The following is a 19,772-nucleotide window of genomic DNA, read 5'->3' as shown; positions in this document are numbered from 1 at the left end:
CGGCACAGCAATAAATTCTACAGGATCTGATTATCCTGAGCCAATTCGGACCTGGGCACACCACACAATTGTTGTTACTGTTACTGGAGCACTACACAAGCCCAAGACATGGGACACTGGGGGCAAAGACTCCTTCTCCCTCCCCCCGCCGCCCCAACTCCCTGCACGCTTTAAATACTCCCTGCCCCTGCCTGTCGGCCCTTGTTCCCTGAGAGGGCTGGAAAGGGAGGGGAGATTCCCTTTCATGCCTTAGTGAACTTGAAAGCTCTTCACAGCAATGGGGCCACTAATCCAACCTAGACGCAGCTCAACATTTATTGCAGGACAATAAGGGTAATGGGAAATTTATAGAGTTCTTTTACTACATCCATAGAAGCTCAATGCTGTTCAAAGTAGCCTTTTTTCCTTTTTCCCCTGTCATCTTTTTCAGCTCCCCCTCTTTTCCCTTGATCCCAGTTCAATTTGGATCGCAATTTATTATTTTTTCCCCTGTACTCTTTCAACTCTATTACTACGGTTTCTTCCTCTTTCCTCTTGCTTCTGCTCTTCTTCCTCCTCCTCCCTCCTGCTTCTTCCTCTGACTGGCGCCAAGCAAGAGGGGTAAGGGGCCTAAAGGAAAGAGCATAATAATGATGTTGGTACTTGTTAAGCGCTTACTATGTGCAAAGGACCCGGGTTCTAATCTCAGCCCCGCCACTTGTTTGCCTGACAACCTTGGGTAAGTCACTTAACTTCTCTCTGCCCCAGTTATTGCATCTGTAAAATGGGGATTAAGGCTGTGAGTCCCACATGGGACACGGACTGTCTCCAACCTGATTGGCTTGTATAATAATGATGGCATTTATTAAGCGCTTACTATGTGCAAAGCACTGTTCTAAGTGCTGGGGAGACTACAAGGTGATCAGGTTGTCCCACGGGGGGCTCACAGTCAATCCCCATTTTACAGATGAGGGGACTGAGGCACAGAGAAGTTAAGTGGCTTACCCAAAGTCACACAGCAGACAAGCAGTAGAGCCGGGATTTGTATCTACCCAAGCGCCTATTACAGTGTAAGGCACGTAGCAGGCGCTTAACAATTATCATACAAAATCCCCAACAACCTACAGGTAACTTCACTTTCCTTCATTCCCACTTCCAGAACATGTAATGTAGGATATGAGATCAGAATTCACCAAAAGGAGGGAAAAGACCAGGGCATGGAATGTTCTTCCTTTTTGAACATGAAATTCTCAGGCAGGATGAGTTCCTATTTCATCTCCAGCCCCGGACTACGTATGGGAGACCGGACGGGGACTTTGTTGTCATTGCTTTGATGGCAATTTTTGTTTACCGTGGCTAAAAATAAAGGGGGAAAAACATTTCATCTTGGTTTTATGGTGTAAGAGTGTCCCTGGAAAGGAATGCATCACAGGCAACAAGGACCACTGTAGCAAATGATGAAAACATCCATTTCAAACCCAGAGGTTTACTTTTCCTGAAAGAGAATTCTATTTCACCCCTTTCAGATTAAGGAACTACTTTCCAGAGGGAGTTCGTTTGTTCTGGCTCAAACCTGTAAATCCTGAGATCATAGGACAGCCAAAGACTCTTGGAGTGTGTTTTTCTTTTGCTTATTGCTTAGCAACTAATGGAACCCTTCGTTTCTCCTCTCCTCTTTTCTTTCTGTTCTTTCATTTTCTCCCTTTCCTTCCTCAGGCTTCTCTCTTCTGTTTGCATCAGCCCTCACTACCTCCCCACCAGCTACTCTCTCGATGTGTCTCCCCCTAAACCCTGATGTTGGACCCCTCTGTACCATCCGACAGAGCTCACCTCCTCCAGGAGGCCCTCCCAGACTGAGCCCCCTTTTTATCTCCTCCTCCCCATCCCCCCCCGCCCTACCTCGTTCCCCTCCCCACAGCACCTATATATATGTTTGTACAGATTTATTACTCTATTTACTTTACTTGTACATATTTACTATTCTATTAATTTTGTTAATGATGTACATCTAGCTTTATTTCTATTTATTCGGACGACACCTGTCCACATGTTTTGTCTTGTTGTCTGTCTCCCCCTTCTAGACTGTGAGCCCGTTGTTGGGCAGGGACCGTCTCTATATGTTGCCAAATTGTACTTCCCAAGCGCTTAGTACGGTGCTCTGCACACAGTAAGTGCTCAATAAATACAACTGAATGAATGAACGAATCCTGGCATTTCACCACAGCCCTCAGCCTCTCATTTGGGCCCAGGGCAGGGAAGGGCAGGGCAGGGGGGAGAGAGGGAGAGAGGGAGGGAGAGAGAGAGAGAATCGAGTGGTGAAAAGGAAAAATTAAGCGCAGCAAAGAACAAAGACAGAGAAGCAGCAGGTTCCCTCCTTCTCTCAGGTTCTTTAAACGTTTGCCATTGCTAATCGTTCCCTACAGCATCATCCTGGCCCATCTCAGCCACATCCTTCGCCCCAATAACTTTAACCTGTATAGAAAGGTATGTACATGAGTGTTGTGAGACTGGGGCAAATATCAAATGTCCAAAGATCACACATCATCTCAGATGCACTAGTCATGGGATCCTTTGATGCTGTGTCCTCAGCTCCCTGAGCCTCTCATTACTGCAAAATCTTTCATTTTTACAGTTTGCAACCGACCATTCCTTTCTGGACTGTAAACTCGTTGTGGGCAGGGAATATTTCAGTTACACTGCTGTGTTGTACGCTCCCAAGCACTTGGTACAGAGTTCTGCACACGGTAAGCACTCAATACGACTGATAAAATACAAAAGTGTGGCATGAGATTTCAGGAATATCCCAAGTACAAACCTCTCATGATATAACCAGTCTAGGGACACTTCCACTATTGATTGTGGCTTTATCCCGTTCATTCAACTGTATTTATTGAGCACTTACTATGTGCAGAGCACTGTACTAAGCGTTTGCAACGTACAAGAAGCAGCGTGGCTCAGTAGAAAGAGCCCGGGCTTTGGGCCATGGGTTCAAATCCCAGCTCTGCCAATTGTCAGCTGTGTGACTTTGGGCAAGTCATTTCACTTATCTGTGCCTCAGTTACCTCATCTGTAAAATGGGGATTAAGACTGTGAGCCCCCCGTGGGACAACCTGATCACCTTGTAACCTCCTCAGCGCTTAGAACAGTGCTTTGCACATAATAAGCGCTTAATAAATGCCATTATTATTATTATTATTATTATTGTTATTACTACAATTCGGCAACAGATAGAGATAATCACTATCTAACAACAGGATCACAGATGGCTATTTTTAAAAAAAAAAATGGCATTTGTTAAGCACTTACTATGTGTCAGGCCTGTACAAAGCAAAAAGGAAGACGCAAGTTAATTAGACTGGACACAGTCCAATCTGTATGAATCTCTATTTTACAGATGAGGTAACTGAGGCAGAGAAGCTAAGTGACTTGCCCAGTGCTACACGGCAGAGAAGGGGAGGTGCTAGGATTAGAAACCAGGTCCTTCCGGCACCCAGGCCGGGGCTCTGCTCACCTAGGCCATGCTGTGTGACCCAACTGTTCCGGTCGAATGGCAAAACATAAGTAAATCCCTCCCACCCCTCTCCCAGCTGGGTGGAGATGAAACAATTAATACTGAATGAATACTGAATGAATGAATACTGAATGTGTGTCAGATTTTCCAGGCACTGAAGTGACCTCTGGGCAGATACACAAAGAAGTTACTGAATCGGAGAGGCAACTTGATTTAGAAATGGATGACGCTAACATCGACGAGTTAACGAGTCCTCTGAATGAGATGCAATTTTTCATCAAGGACCATCTGATATGCCACCGCAAGATGAGGACTTGCACTCACACATTTTCTCTCTTATCCCTCTCTCTTTTTATGGTATTTGTTAAGTGCTTACTATGTGCCAGGTACTAAGCGCTAGGATGGCTACAAGCTTAATCAGGTTGCACACAGTCCTTAACCCACATTTATTCAATTGTATTTACTGAGCACAGCGCACTGTACTAAGCGCTTGCGAAAGTACAATACAATAAACAGTGACAGTCCCTGCCCACCATGAGCTCACAGTCCGAGAGTCCAGAGTGAGGAAGACAGACATGAATACAAACAAATAAAATCACAGATTGTACATAAGTGCTTTGGGGTTGTTGTTCGGGGGTGAATCACCAGCTATGGGTGAGGGAATTGCATTTTAGAGAGTGGAGCGGAAACCTGCCAGCTGAGAGACAAATCCCAAAACCGGGTTGTTTTTGTTGTGTTTTGTTGGATGTTGAATCAAACCTGGGGTTCATTCTGTTTTCATCTGAGTGTGCCGGGCCCGGCCCCCCGATTCAGGCTGAGGGAGACCGACCTGGAAAGGCAGTGGAGCCAAGGGGCCACACTAAGGAACCTGCCGCCTCCAGGCCTCCTCCCCCGGCCCCCAGGGACCACGGTCTTAATCCTCATTTTACGAATAAGGTAACAGGCCCAGAGAATTGACTAGCCCAAGGTCACACAGCAGGCAAGAGGCAGAGCTGGGATTAGAACCCGGGTCCTCCCAGGCACAGGCTCTTTCATTAGGCTTCACTGCCCCCTTCCTCTCTCCCTACAACCCAATCTGGACACTCGGCTCTTCTATCGCCAACCTGCTCATTGTACCTCCACCATCTCATCTATTCAGCTGCTGATCCCTTGTCCGTGTCCTTCCCTGGGTGTGGGGCTCCCTCCCCTTTCATTTCCACTCTCTGACCTTCAAAACCCTCCTAAAAACCACATTTCCCCTCAAAGGCCTTTCCTAAGGCCTCATTTCACTTAACTATCCTCCCCTCTACTTGGCTGTTCACCTCCACAGCACTTTTGTACATGTTCTTATATTCTATTTCCCCTATCTATAATTTATTTTCATGTCTACCACCCTGCAGGCTATGAGCTCCCCCAGGGCAGGGATCACAACTCTACCAACTCTACTGAATTGTACTTTCCCCATGTACTTAATACGGTGTTCTACACAGAAAGTTCTCAATTCAATCGTATTTATTGAGCGCTTACTGTTGCACAGCACTGTACCAAGTGCTTATAAATACCACTGATAGATTGGTGAGGCCAGAGTTACGATTTCTCCTCCTCGAGCTGGGATTTCGGGATCATAAAGCCCATCAATTTTCGAGAAAAAGTGGGTGAATTTATTAATAAATTGAAGCGGTATGGTGTAGTGGGAGTAGGAAGATCATGGGTTCTAATTCCGGCTCCGCCACTTGTCAGCTGTGTGACCTTGGCCAAGTCACTTCAATTCTCTGGGCCTCAGTTCCCTCATCTGTAAAACAGGGACTGAGCCCCATGTGTATTTTACTTGTACATATCTATTCTATTTATTTTATTTTGTTAGTATGTTTGGTTTTGTTCTCTGTCTCCCCCTTTTAGACTGTGAGCCTACTGTTGGGTAGGGACTGTCTCTATATGTTGCCAAATTGTACTTCCCAAGCGCTAAGTACAGTGCTCTGCACACAGTAAGCGCTCAATAAATACGATTGATGATGATGTGAGACAGGGACTGTGTCTAACCCGATTTGCTTGTGTCCAGCCCAGCACTTAGTACAGTGCCTGCCACACAGTACGTGCTTAAATACCCCAATTATTATTATTAAACATGATTGAAACAAATGACCCTAGGGACCCTAGTGGGGAGAGGGATCTGTGGGACGTGCGTGTGTTTGGGGGACTTGCGGGGGGGGGGGGGGGGGGGGGGGGAGCAGCAGGGCCCCTGAAGGAAGGTGAGGAGGGTAAGTCATACTGCATACAGTGGACCTCAACATGAAAGTCTACCTGGGGGTGTCTCTCTGGTGTCCACCCTCCACTCCTCACGGCATCATCATCAATGGGATTTACTGAGTGCTTACTGTGTGCAGAGCACTGTACTAAATGCTTGAGAGATTACAACACAACAGACTCATTCAGACTGCCCATCACGAGCTGACACTCGAGAGGGGGAGACCGACATAAATGATAAATAATTTGTAATTTAAAGATACGTATCTAAGTGCTGTGGAGTTGGGGCGAATATCAAATGTACGAAGGTCATGGATCTAACTGCAAAGATGACACAGAGGGGGAGAGCAGGTCAGTCCTGTCCCACATGGGGCTCACGGTCTTAATCCCCACTTTACAGATGAAGGAACTGACGCACAGAGAAGTGAAGAGACTTGCTTAAGGTCACACAGCAGACCCCGGATTAGAACCCAGAACCTCTGATTCCCAGGCCCATGCTCTATCCACTAGGCCAGGCTGCTTCCTAGCTGATGGGCCCTTCCTGGGTCCTGGAAATCATCCTTTCGAGTGTCTTTCCTAACCCTCCAACGTCCCTCTGACTTCCGGCTGCCGCTTTTCTTTCCCAGACGAATGTCCGCGGGCTCAGCTGAAACCCGGATGCCAAGATGAGGACGTGATTTCACTCTCCAGAAGGTTGTGAGGATGTAACTGTGAATCAGACTACCCCTTCCACCTGGGCATCAGGCCCCATTCCTTCCTTATCATGACACTTGTCTCCTCCCTTCTTCCCTCCCTAACAGCCATCTTTGACTGTTTGCTCTCCAATGGCTTCTTCCCCACAGCTTTCAAACTTGCCCCTGTCTCCCCTATCCTAAAAATCCCTCCCTTGACCCCATGGCTCCCTCCAGTTATTGCCATATCTCTCTCCTACCATTCCTCTCCAAACTCCTTGAGCGAGTTGTCTACACCCGCTGCCTCAAATTCCTCTCCTCCAATTCTCTCCTTTGACCCCCTCCAGCCTGGCTTCAGTCCACTCTACAGAAACTGCTTTCTCAGAGGTGAACAGTGATGTCCTTCTTGACAAATCCTACAGCCTCTAACCCATCGTAATCCTCCTCGACCTTTCAGCTGACTTTGACACCGTCAATCACTCCCTTCTCCTGGGAGCATTATCCAACCTTGGCTTCACCGACTCTGTCCTCTCCTGGCTTCCGGCTTATCTCTCTGGTTGTTCATTCTCAGTCTCTTCTGGGGCTCCTCCTCTGCCTCCCACCCCCTAACTGTGGGGGTCCCCTTCTATTCTCCATCTATCCCCTCTCCCTCGGAGAACTCATTTGCTCCCACGGCTTTAACTACCACCTCTAGGCAGACGATACCCAAATCTATATCTCCAGCCCTGATCTCTCTCCCTCTCTTTAGCCTCATATTTCTTCTTGCCTTCAAGACATCTCTGCTTGGATGTCCTCCCGTCACCTCAAGCTTAACACGTCCAAAACCAAACTCCTTATCTTCCCACCCAAACCCTGTCTCCCCTTGACTTTCCTATCACTGTAGACGGCACCACCATACCTCCTGTCTCACAAGCCCGTGACCTTGGTGTTATCAATGACTCCTCTCTCTCACTCAACCTGCACATTCAATCCACCACTAAATCCTGTCGGTTCCACCTTCACAGCATCACTAAAATCGACCGTTTCCTCTCCATCCAAACTACTACCTCATTAATCCAACCACTTATCCCATCCTGCGTTGATTACTCTTATCAGCCTCCTGTCTCTCCCCACTCCAGTCGATACTTCATTCTGCTGCCCGGATCATTTTTCTATAAAAACGTTCAGGACCCGTTTCCCCACTCGAGAAGCTTCAGTGGTTGTCTATCCACCTCCGCATCAAACAAAAATCCCTCACCACTGCCTTTAAAGCACTCAATCACTTTGTCCCTTCCTACCTCACTGCTTTTCCACCGCTTAGAACAGTGCTTTGCACATAGTAAGCGCTTAATAAATGCCATTATTATTATTATTATTTTCTACTACAACCCAGCCTGCATATCTTGTTCCTCTAATGCCCCTATACCTCAATCTCATCTGTCTCGCCACCAACCCCTCATCCATTTTCTGCCTCTAGCCTGGAATGCCCTCCCTCCTCAAATCCGACAATGACTCTCCCTTCTCCCCACCCACCCCAGCCTTCAAAGCTTTATTGAAGGCACATCTCTCCAAGGAGCCTTCCCTAAGCCCTCCTTCCCTCATCTCCCATGCCCTTCTGTGTCTCCCTGACTTGCTCCCTTTATTCATCACCCCCCTCCAAGCCCCACATCACTTATGTACAGATCAGTAATTTATTTAGATTAATGCCTGTATGCTCGTGGTGGGCAGGGAATGTGTCTGTTTATTAATAGACTATTTTCCCAAGTGCTTGGTATAGTGCTGTGCACATGGTAAGTGCTTGATACAATTGAATGAACACAGGCAACAGGAATAAATATCAACCATTTACTGACATTTAAATCATATTTATTGGGGGCTTACTAAGTCAGCACTTAGAACAGTGCTTTGCACATAAATAAATGCCATCATTAAAAATTAAAAATTACAAGGCACCATACTAAGCACTTGGGAGAGTACAACACTACAGCCCACCTATATCGAGTTTAGTCTAGAGGGATTTGCATTCATTCATTCATTCAATCATATTTATTGAGCGCTTACCGTGTGCAGAGCACAGTACTAAGCGCTTGGGATGTCCAAGTTGGCAACATATAGGAACGGTCCCTACCCAACAACGGGCTCACAGTCTAGAAGGGGGAGACAGACAACAAAACAAAACATGTGGACAGGTGTGAAGTCGTCAGAACAAATTAAAGCTAAATGCACATCATTAACAAAATAAACAGAATAGTAAATATGTACAAGTAAAATAGAGTAATAAATCTGTACAAACATATATACAGGTGCTGTGGGGAGGGGAAGGAGGTAGGGCGGGGAGGATGGGGAGGAGGAGAATTGCATCATACAATTGATTGAAGCAGGCTGAAAGAAGAGAGGAATAAATTAGGGTGTTAGTTGGCATCACGAGGATGGACGGCGTGGCAGGGAGAGAGAGAGAGAAGCACGATGGCCTAGTGGAACGAGCAGGAGCCTAGCAGGTAAATGACCTGGGTTCTAATCCCAGCTCTCCTGACTGCTTGCTGTGAGACCTTGAGCAAGTCACTGAACTTCTCTATGCTAAGTTTCCGCATCGGTAAAATGGGGATTCAGAACCTGTTCTCCTTCCTACTTAGACTGTCCACGGGGGACAGGGACTGTATCTGACCTAACTGTAGCTACCCCAGCACTTAAAACAGAGGTTGACACATAGTGAGCACTTATAGAATACCATAAAAAACCGTCTCTATATGTTGCCAACTTGTACTTCCCAAGCGCTTAGTACAGTGCTCTGCACACAGTAAGCGCTCAATAAATACAATTGAATGAATGAATAAAAAAAGAAAGCACTATCATTTCGTACAAGCATCCTTCACTGTCAATAGGTAGCAGAACACTGGGTCTTCTAGACTGTGAGCCCACTGTCGGGTAGGGACCGTCTCTATTTGTTGCCAACTTGTACTTCCCAAGCGCTTAGTACAGTACTCTGCACACAGTAAGTGCTCAATAAATACGATTGATTGATTGATTGACCTCCCCCTAAGCCCGGTCTAACCCAAGATGGCACCTTGATCTCATTTCTGCTAGACAACCTGTTTTCAGAGGCCTCCAACTCACCCCTCCCACGCCCGTCCTGCCTCATTCCTGGTTCCCACTAAGACTTCGGCCGCACAGGAGTTGGAGTTTAAACAGAGACTAGAAAAAGGGGAGGTGATTAAGTTGATGTAAGGGGAGGAGACGGCTGGACACTCTTTGGTGTGAAATATCTTCCTGCAGACAACTTCAGAAGAGGTGAAATGGGTCACTTGAGACGTAATCATAACCTGAGTTCAGACAAACTGTTTGCCACAAATGAATCAGTCAATGGTGTTTATTGAGTGCAACTGTATTAGGTGCTTGGGAGAATACAGACATTTATATAAGACAAGGGAGTATCTATTACGTTATAAATCATTTATGTATATTAATGTCTGTCTCCCTCTTTAGACTGTAAGCTCATTATGGGCAGGGCACTGTCGACTAACTCTGTTGTGTTGTGCTCTCCCCAGCGCTTAGTGGATTGCTCTGCACAAGGTAAACACTCAATAAACACTGGGGTTTCTCCGGCATCAGAGGCCTGGGGTCAGTCGGTCCGGGAGGGCTGCCCTTCCCTGCCGGCCACTGCTGGGCAAAGTCCATCCGGGACAGGGATGGAGAGAAGTTGAAACTGCAGCCCGGCTTTCCAACTGTTAGTGTTAGTCACACCTCCTCCAGGAGGCCTTCCCCGATTAAGCCCCCCCCCACGCTCATTTCTGCATCGCCCACGCATTTGGGTCTGGCACCTTGGGACATTTGATATTCGCCCCACACCCAACCCCGCAGCACTTAGGTACGTATCTTTACATTATGTATTATAAACTACTTATTTATTCATATTAATGTCTGTCTCCCCCTCTAGACTGTGAGCTTGTTATGTGCGGGGAACGTGTCTGCTAATTTTGTTTTATTGTTCTCTCTCAAGTGTTTAGTACAGTGCAGTAGTAATAATAATAATGGCATTTATTAAGTGCTTACTATGTGCAAAGCACTGTACACGTAGCAAGCGCTCAATAAATACCACTGATTGACAGACATCTGGAAACTTTCTGTCAGCAGCACTGGCTAGTACTGCAGCTTTTGATATTACTGCTGCTCTTTCTTTACTGCATCTGCCTTTTTTGACCACGCTATTGCTTGCCTGTGTATCTCTAGCTTGTATCCCCTCCTGTTTCCCTTAGGATTGTGAACCCACTGTGGCCCAGGGATCCGGTCTGGTTGATTATCTGTAACCCTTCTCTTACCACTTAGTACAGCGTTTGGAAAGGCGTAAAGTTCTTAAAATGAATACGATGAGAAAACGGGAGTTTCTTTGTTAAGTTCGCCCCGCTAATTCCGTGGGCTGAAGAGAAGCAATAAATACCCTTATAATAGTGGTATTTACTAAACGCTTACTACGTGCCAAGCTCTGTTCTAAGCGCTGGGTAGACACAAGAACATTAGATCCTACATTCATTCATTCATTCAATCGTATTTATTGAGCGCTGTGTGCAGAGCACTGTACTAAGCGATTGGGAAGTACAAGTTGGCAACATATAAGAGACCGTCCCTACCCAACAGCGGGCTCACAGTCTAGAAGGGGGAGACAGAGAACAAAACAAAACACATTAACAAAATAAAATAAATAGAAAAAATATGTACAAATAAAATAAATACAGTAATAAATATGTACAAACATATATACATATATACATGGGGCTCACAGTCTAGGTATGGGGGAGAACAGGCTTGGAGTCCCATTTTACAGATGAGGGAACTGAGGCCTAGAGTATATATGTATATATGTTTGTATGTATTTATTACTCTATTTATTTTATTTGTACATATTTTTTCTATTTATTTTATTTTGTTAATATGTTTTGTTTTGTTCTCTGTCTCCCCCTTCTAGACTGTGAGCCCACTGCTGGGTAGGGACCGTCTCTATATGTTGCCAACTTGTACGATTGAATGAATGAATGAATGAAGTGACTTCACACAGTACACAGTCAGCACACAGTAAATGCTCAAAAAATACGAATGACTGATACTAAAAGATGTACCTACCCCCATATCATCCCAGACCAGCTGAACAGTACAATAGGCCAGTACAGTGCTTAGTACAGTGCTTTGCACAAAATAAATGCTCAACAAGTATGACAATGAACAGGCCAGGGTACACAGAGCATTCCCCCCGGTCCTTCCTGCCCCTCCAAGCATATGGTGAAGAAGTCTGTAAATGTTAACTAATAATCATAATCATGCCATAATCCTGCTTTGAGCAATCGTCAAAGCGATCTGACCCACGCAGATCTGGAATTAGAACCCAGGACCTCCACCTCCCAGGAACAGGCTCTTTCCATTAGGCCATGCTCCCTCTTTCCGTGAACTTCGAGCAAATGCATGGGAAAGTGAAATGAAATCACAGTAGGGGTCTCTAACTGTCCTCGGGATTTTGCTGGCAGGTCAGAAATTTACATTAGTCTAAAAGTTCCCTACTACCTCAAGTTTTGAGGATGAGCTCATAGAGTATTTGCAGTGACTAAATTATTAGCTCCTGCCGAGCTGGATGAATTGAACAGCACGGCCTAAACAGAGCAGTTTTCTAGGGGAAACGGTTGCAAGCCGATGATTTGAAACTTGAAGGTGGTGATGGTTTTCAGGTTAAGGGAGAGGAAGAGAGACAGGCAGGGTGAAGTGATGGGGAGAATGAGCGAACAGGTGATGCTGGGCTTGTAAACTCATCACCAATTTCTCCGCCGTCAGCTGCGTTTTCATTCTGGCTTTCAAAATAAGATCACGGGAGAGCAAACAGTGGTGACTATACAGGATATTTTAGGCCAAACTGATAAACAAGTACTACAGGGCTTGGATGGCCTAAGAGTTGATGCTGCCGGTGGTACTTGTTAAGCGCTTACTATGTGCCAGGCACTGTGCTGAACGCCGGGGTGGATACAAGCAAATTAAGTGGGGCACAGTCCCTGTCCCACCTGGGGCTCACAGTTTCAATCCCCATTTTACAGCTGAAGGAACGGAGGCACAGAGAAGTGATGTGACTTGTCCAAGGTCACCCAGACAACAAGTGGTGGGGCTGGGATTAGAAACCATGAACTTTGGACTCCGAGGTCTGTGCTCTGCCCATGAAATCATGCTGAGCTCTAACGGAAGTTGTAACCTGGGAACTGGTGGCTAGCCAATTTAGCTTCCGACTATTAAGATGGTTCAAGGGGTGATTCTGGGAATTACGGACAGATGAGTTTTGGGGATGTCTTCTGTAAAATGGGGACAGGCTGCGAGCCCACACATGGGACAGGGACCGTGTCCAGCCTGATTTACTGTGGTCCACCCCAGCGCTCAGTACATACTAAGCAGTTTAACAAATACCACAATTATTATTAACACCTAAGCACTGTACAGAGCGCTGAGGTCAATCCGGGATAATAATAATGTTGGTATTTGTTAAGCGCTTACTATGTGCCGAGCACTGTTCTAAGCATTGGGGTAGATACAGGGTAATGATGCTGTCCCACGGGGGACATAAATAAAAAATATTTATTTTATTTTGTTAGTATGTTTGTTTTGTTGTCTGTCTCCCCCTTTTAGACTGTGAGCCCACTGTTGGGTAGGGACTGTCTCTATATGTTGCCAATTTGTACTTCCCAAGCGCTTAGTACAGTGCTCTGCACATAGTAAGCGCTCAATAAATACGATTGATTGATTGATTGATTGGGGCTCATGGGATAATCAGGTTGGACACAGTGCCTGTCCCACATGAGGCTCATAGTCTAAGGAGAACAGGTAGAGAAGCAGCATGGCTCAGTGGAAAGAGCACGGGCTTGGGAGTCGGAGGTCATGGGTTCAAATCCCAACTCCACCACTTGTCATTCATTCATTCAATCGTATTTATTGAGCACTTACTGTGAGCAGAGCACTGTACTAAGCGCTTGGGAAGTACAAGTTGTCAGCTGTGTGACTTTGGGCAAGTGACTTAACTTCTCTGTGCCTCAGTTACCTCATCTGGAAAATGGGGATGAAGACTGTGAGCCCCATGTGGGACAACCTGATCACCTTGTATCCCCCCAGCACTTAGAACAGTGCTTCGCACATAATAAGCGCTTAACAAATAACATCATTATTATTTAATTCCCAATTTACAGATACGGAAACTGAGGTGCTGAGAAATTGACTGACTTACCCAAGGTCACCCAGCAGACAAGTGGTGAAGCTGGGACTCCCATGACTCCCAGGAGCGTGGGACTTTAAAGCACTGAGCTCACCCGACCTTTCTGATCTCCTACTACAATCCAGCCCGCACACCCTGTCTACTAGTTTTGTTTTGTTGTCTGTCTCCCCGCTTTGAGACTGTGAGCCCGCTGTTGGGTACGGATGGTCTCTATTGCTGAATTATACTTCCCAAGCACTTAGTACAGTGCTTTGCACACAGTAAGCGCTCAATAAATGATTGAATGAATAAATTCACTCTAGAGCCAGCTTGCTCATTGGGCCAGGACCTTGTCTATTTCACCACTGACCCACATCCTCCACCTGGCCTGGAATCCCCTCCCCTTCCGTATACGCTAGACCACCGCTCTCCCCACCTTCAAAGCCTTATTAAGGTCACATCTCCTTCAAGAGGCCTTCCCCGATTGAGTCCTGGTTTCCGACTTCCTCGCTCTTCTGCATCAAGGGATCCGTGCCCTTGATATTCAACCCACCCTCAGCCCCAAAGCACTATGTACACATCTGTAACTTACTTATATCAATGTCTTTCTCCCCCTCTGGACTGTAAGCTCATTTTGGGCAGGAAATGAGTCTAGCAACTCTGTTGCTCTCCCAGGTGCTTAGTACAATGCACTGCACGCACTAAGCGCTCAATGAATACCATTGATTGACTGACTAGGCTATACGGTTTCTCAATGAGAATTTAGATATAATCCTTTGGGATAAGTCAAACGTCACTAATTATCCAGAATTCGACGTAAGGGAACAGAACAGAGACCAGTAAGCATAACAGATGTGGATTTTCAGAAGTGCTGTGATAAGGTTTCATACAAACACATGAAAAAAAAATTATGTTAATTGGAGATAATATTCTGTTGAATAGAAAACTGGCTAAAAGAAAGGAAACAAGGGTAGGGATAAAAAGCAATTTTTCCCCAGTGAGTGATAAACATAGGGCAGGCTGAAACTCTCAACACTGAAAGAGGAAATGGGGCAAATTCATGGCTTTGAGGGTTAAAGGGGTTAGACAGTACATCCCCTTTATATAGGAAGGTTAACCTCCACACGTTTTCTTTCAACATCCTGTCTCCCTTTTTGGAATTACAATAAAAAGCTGCCCGGACCACTGGTTTGAACCAGTTATATCTTTATGTCATTTGCAGACCTTTTAAAAGTAATATTTGAAAAGGAATATCAGTATGTTCTCAAACAATCACACGCTGATTTGAAAGGAAATCTCTGGCCCTTTGCTTGATGAAAAAATTTGGTTCATTACTTTTCACTCTGCTTAGTATCCTTTTTCAGTATCAGTTTGCTTGCAAAGCCACAATTTAATGAAACTTCATGAGTCTTTTTCCACTTCGGTATGAGACTAACACCCATTAGGTTAGAAAATCAGATTCCCACTACATAGATTAATAGTTACAACTTTAAAAAATCTGACACACATCTAGAAATAACAATACTTAGGTCACAGAAAAGTGGAAACCTCAGTAACATCAATGCTGTGTAAGTCGCATCATTTAATCTTACCAACTCTGAATCATTACTGTTAGTGCCAAAAGTTAAATGGTCAGCGACGCGGTAGGTGGCTACCGAAACGCTCTGGGCATGTCTTCCCCCTCTTCGAAACTCTTCAGTGGTTGCCTATCACCGTTCTGTATGCCAAGCGCTGTGCTAAGCACTGTGCTGCGAATGTTACCGTGAAGTACCGTTTGGCATGTGATTGTTTCTCGTGGCTCACTGTTGACCTAGGCTCACTAAAGGACATCAATATACTACCATTACTGCTGGAGTTGTTCTTCAGGGCATCGAGGGGGGAGGAGTGAAAAGCCTACTGGCCACCGGCAAGTGTGAGCTAAGCCTGGTTGGGCAGTGGGCGGCAGGTGTATATATGTTTGTACATATTTATTACTCGATTTATTTATTTATTTGACTTGTACATATTTATTCTATTTATTTTATTTGGTTTATATGTTTTGTTGTCTGTCTCCCCCTTCTAGACTGTGAGCCCGCTGCTGGGTAGGGACCGTCTCTATATGTTGCCGACTTGGCCTTCCCAAGCGCTTAGTACAATAATAATAAATACGATTGAATGAATGAATGAATCTTGGCGGGAGGTGAACGAAGAGCCCCACTGAAAATAAGGTCTCTGCTCCCAGCTGGCATCTTTTTTTTCCAGTAAGAATAGAAGCAGCCCTGTCTCCCCCCGCCTAGATCCCAGCTCATTCATTCAATCGTATTTATTGAGCACTTACTATGTGCCTCAGTTCCCTCATCTGTAAAATGGGGATTAAGATTGTGAGCCCCACATGGGACAACCTGACCACCTTGTAACCTCCCCAGCACTTAGAACAGTGCTTTGCACTTAGTAAACATTTAACAAATACCATCATGATTATTATTTATTAAAATGGGGATTAAGACTGGGAGCTCCCCGTAGGACAACCTGATCACCTTGTAACCTCTCCAGCGCTTAGGACAGTGCTTTGCACAGAGTAAGCTCTTAGTAAATGTCATTTTAAAAAATAGCATCACAAATAGAGTTATAGATCTATACACATCATTAATAAAACAGAATTAGAGATATGTACCTATATATACACACGTGCTTTGGGGAGGGGAAGGGGGAGCAGCATGGCTCAGTGAGCCCCCCGTGGGACAACCTAATCACCTTGTAACCTCTCCAGAGCTTAGGACAGTGCTTTGCACATAGTAAGCGCTTAATAAATGTCATTTTAAAAAACAGCATCACAAATAAATAGTTATAGATATACATCATTAATAGAATTAGAGATGTACCTATACATACACACGTGCTTTGGGGAGGGGAAGGGGCAGCAGCGTGGCTCTGTGAGCCCCCCGTGGGACAACCTGATCACCCTGTAACCTCTCCAGCGCTTCGGACAGTGTTTGCACATAGTAAGCGCTTAATAAATGTCATTTGAAAAAATAGCATCACAAATAAATAGAATTATAGATACACGTCATTAATAAAATAGAATTAGAGATGTACCTATATATACACACGTGCTTTGGGGAAGGGAAGGGGGAGCAGCGTGGCTCAGTGAGCCCCCCGTGGGACAACCTAATCACCTTGTAACCTCTCCAGAGCTTAGGACAGTGCTTTGCACATAGTAAGCGCTTAAAAAATGCCATTTTAAAAATAGCATCACAAGTAAATAGAATTATAGATGCACGTCATTAATAAAACAGAATTAGAGATATGTACCTATACATACACACGTGCTTTGGGGAGGGGAAGGGGGAGCAGCCTGGCTCAGTGAGCCCCCCGTGGGACAACCTAATCACCTCGTAACCTCTCCAGAGCTTAGGACAGTGCTTTGCACATTGTAAGCGCTTAATAAATGTCATTTTAAAAAACAGCATCACAAGTAGAGTTATAGATACAAGTCATTAATAAAATAGAATTAGAGATGTACCTATATATGCACACGTGCTTTAGGGAGGGGAAGGGGGAGCAGCGTGGCTCAGTGAGCCCCCCGTGGGACAACCTGATCACCCTGTAACCTCTCCAACTCTTCGGACAGTGCTTTGCACACAGTAAGCGCCTAATAAATGTCATTTTAAAAAATAGCATCACAAGTAAATAGAATTATAGATACATGTCATTAATAAAATAATTAGAGATGGACCTATATATACACACGTGCTTTGGGGAGGGGAAGGGAGAGCAGCGTGGCTCAGTGAGCCCCCCGTGGGACAACCTAATCACCTTCTAACCTCTCCAGAACTTGGGACAGTGCTTTGCACATAGTAAGCGCTTAATAAATGCCATTTTAAAAATAGCATCACAAGTAAATAGAATTATAGATACACGTCATTAATAAAATAGAATTAGAGATGTACCTATATATACACACGTGCTTTGGGGAGGGGAAGGGGGTGCAGCGTGGCTCAGTGAGCCCCCCGTGGGACAACCTAATCACCTTGTAACCTCTCCAGAGCGTAGGACAGTGCTTTGCACATAGTAAGCGCTTAATAAATGTCATTTTAAAAAACAGCATCACAAGTAAATAGAATTATAGATACACGTCATTAATAAAATAGAATTAGAGATGGACCTATATATACACACGTGCTTTGGAGAGGGGAAGGGAGAGCAGCGTGGCTCAGTGAGCCCCCCGTGGGACAACCTAATCACCTTGCAACCTCTCCAGAGCGTAGGACAGTGCTTTGCACATAGTAAGCGCTTAATAAATGTCATTTTAAAAAACAGCATCACAAATAAATAGTTATAGATACACGTCATTAATAAAATAGAATTAGAGATGGACCTATATATACACAAGTGCTTTGGGAAGGGGGTAAAGCAGGGGGAGGGAGTAGGGGGGATGAGGAGGAGGGGCAGAGGACAAGGGGGGCTGAGTCTGGGAAGGCCTCCTGGAGGAGGTGAGCAGTCAGGATCAGCCGGGGGATCATTTCGTTTCGCCCTGAGGGCTCCCCGCCTCCCGTACCTGTCCAACAGCGGCTGCAGGGCCTGGTCCGGCATGGTCGTGCCTGGGGTCTGGCCAACCGCAAAGGATCACGGGCCTGGACCTCGGTTAGGCCAAGGCGCCTCCCAACCCCAGTCAGCGGGCGGCCCAATGGCAGGAAGAAGAAAAAGACGAAGAAGAGGAAGAAGAGGAGGAGAAAGAAGAGGAGAAAAAGGAGGAGAAGGAACAGCCACCCGGGGTCTGGTCCCTTTCCGCCGCCCGCCACTCCATCGACCCGAAGGGCCTCCTCTGTGAGGTAAAAGCCTCCGCCTCCGTGCGCGGCCAGGCCGGGCGCCGCGCGGGGCAGCCTGGGAGTTGTAGTCCCGCCGCCATGCCGCGCCCGAGCTAAACGGCGGCCCCCCCGCCCGGGGCATCCTGGGAGTTGTAGTCCCGCCGCCATGCCGCGCCGGATCGAAGCGGCGGACCCCCCCCCCCGCCCCGCGCGCGCGCCCGGCGCATCCTGGGAGTTGTAGTCCCGCTGCCTGTCAAGCGGAGAAGCGGGCTGGCCTAATAATAATCAGTCAATCAATCAATCAATCAATCGTATTTATTGAAAGCTTACTATGTGCAGAGCACTGTACTAAGCGCTTGGGAAGTACAAATTGGCAACACATAGAGACAGTCCCTACCCAACAGTGGGCTGACAGTCTAAAAGGGGGAGACAGAGAACAAAACCAAACATACCAACAAAATAAAATAAATAGGATAGAAATGTACAAGTAATAATAATAATGATGGTATTTGTTAAGCGCTTACTATGTGCAAAGCACTGTTCTAAGCGCTGCGGAGGATACAAGGTGATCAGGTTGTCCCATGTGGGGCTCACAGTCTTAATCCCCATTTTCCAGAGGAGGTAACTGAGGCCCAGAGAAGTGAAGTGACTTGTCCAAAGTCACACAGCTAAGTGGAGGAGTCGGAATTTGAGCCCATGACCTCTGACTCCAAAGCCCGTGCTCTTTCCACTGAGTCACGCTGCTTCTCTAGTGGAGAGAGCTCGGGCCTAGGGGTCAGAAGGTCGTGGGGTCGAATCCCGCCCCGCCCCTTGTCTGCTGCGTGAACTTGGGCGAGTCACGTCACTTCTCTGGGCCTCAGTCCCCTCTTCCGGAAAATGGGGATGAAAGCCGGGAGCCCACCGTGGGGCAACCTGATTACCTTGTAACCTCCCCGGCGCTTAGAACAGTGCTTGGCACGTAGTAAGCGCTTAATAAATGCTGTTATTATTGTTATCCCGGCTCAGAGGTCATAGGTTCACATCCCTGCTCCGCCACTTGTCAACTGTGTGACTTTGGGCAAGTCACTTCACTTCTCTTGGCCTCAGTGACCTCATCTGTCAAATGGGGCTGAAGACTACAAGCCCCATGTGGGACAACCCCTCCCCCCAGAGCTTAGAACATTGCTTGGCACATAGAAAAGCTGAACAAATGCCATCATCATTATCAATCAATCAATCAATCAATCGTATTTATTGAGCGCTTACTGTGTGCAGAGCACTGTACTAAGCGCTTGGGAAGTACAAGTTGGCAACATATAGAGGCAGTCCCTACCCAACAGTGGGCTCACAGTCTTTATTATTATTATTATTATTATTCATTCATTCAATCTTATTTATTAAGCGCTTACTGTGTGCAGAGCACTGGCTCTGCC

At 46.1% G+C, this 19,772-nt stretch overlaps 1 protein-coding gene across 2 annotated transcripts in view; it reads right to left on the bottom strand.

Moving 5' to 3' along the window:
• Window positions 1-18,375, bottom strand: part of MARCHF5 (membrane associated ring-CH-type finger 5) — a 46,747-nt gene extending 28,372 nt beyond the window's left edge. For both annotated transcript variants that reach the window (XM_038764798.1, XM_038764799.1), the window contains exon 1: window positions 18,111-18,375. In XM_038764798.1, coding sequence (XP_038620726.1) covers window positions 18,111-18,145 — 35 coding nt within the window. In that variant the 5' untranslated portion in view covers window positions 18,146-18,375. The remainder of the gene's footprint in view (window positions 1-18,110) is intronic.
• Between the last annotated feature and the right edge of the window lie 1,397 nt (window positions 18,376-19,772).

This window comes from Tachyglossus aculeatus, chromosome 22 (genome assembly GCF_015852505.1).
Source record: "Tachyglossus aculeatus isolate mTacAcu1 chromosome 22, mTacAcu1.pri, whole genome shotgun sequence".
NCBI classification, from domain to species: Eukaryota; Metazoa; Chordata; class Mammalia; order Monotremata; family Tachyglossidae; genus Tachyglossus; species Tachyglossus aculeatus.
This window is presented reverse-complemented; position numbering and strand designations above follow the sequence as displayed.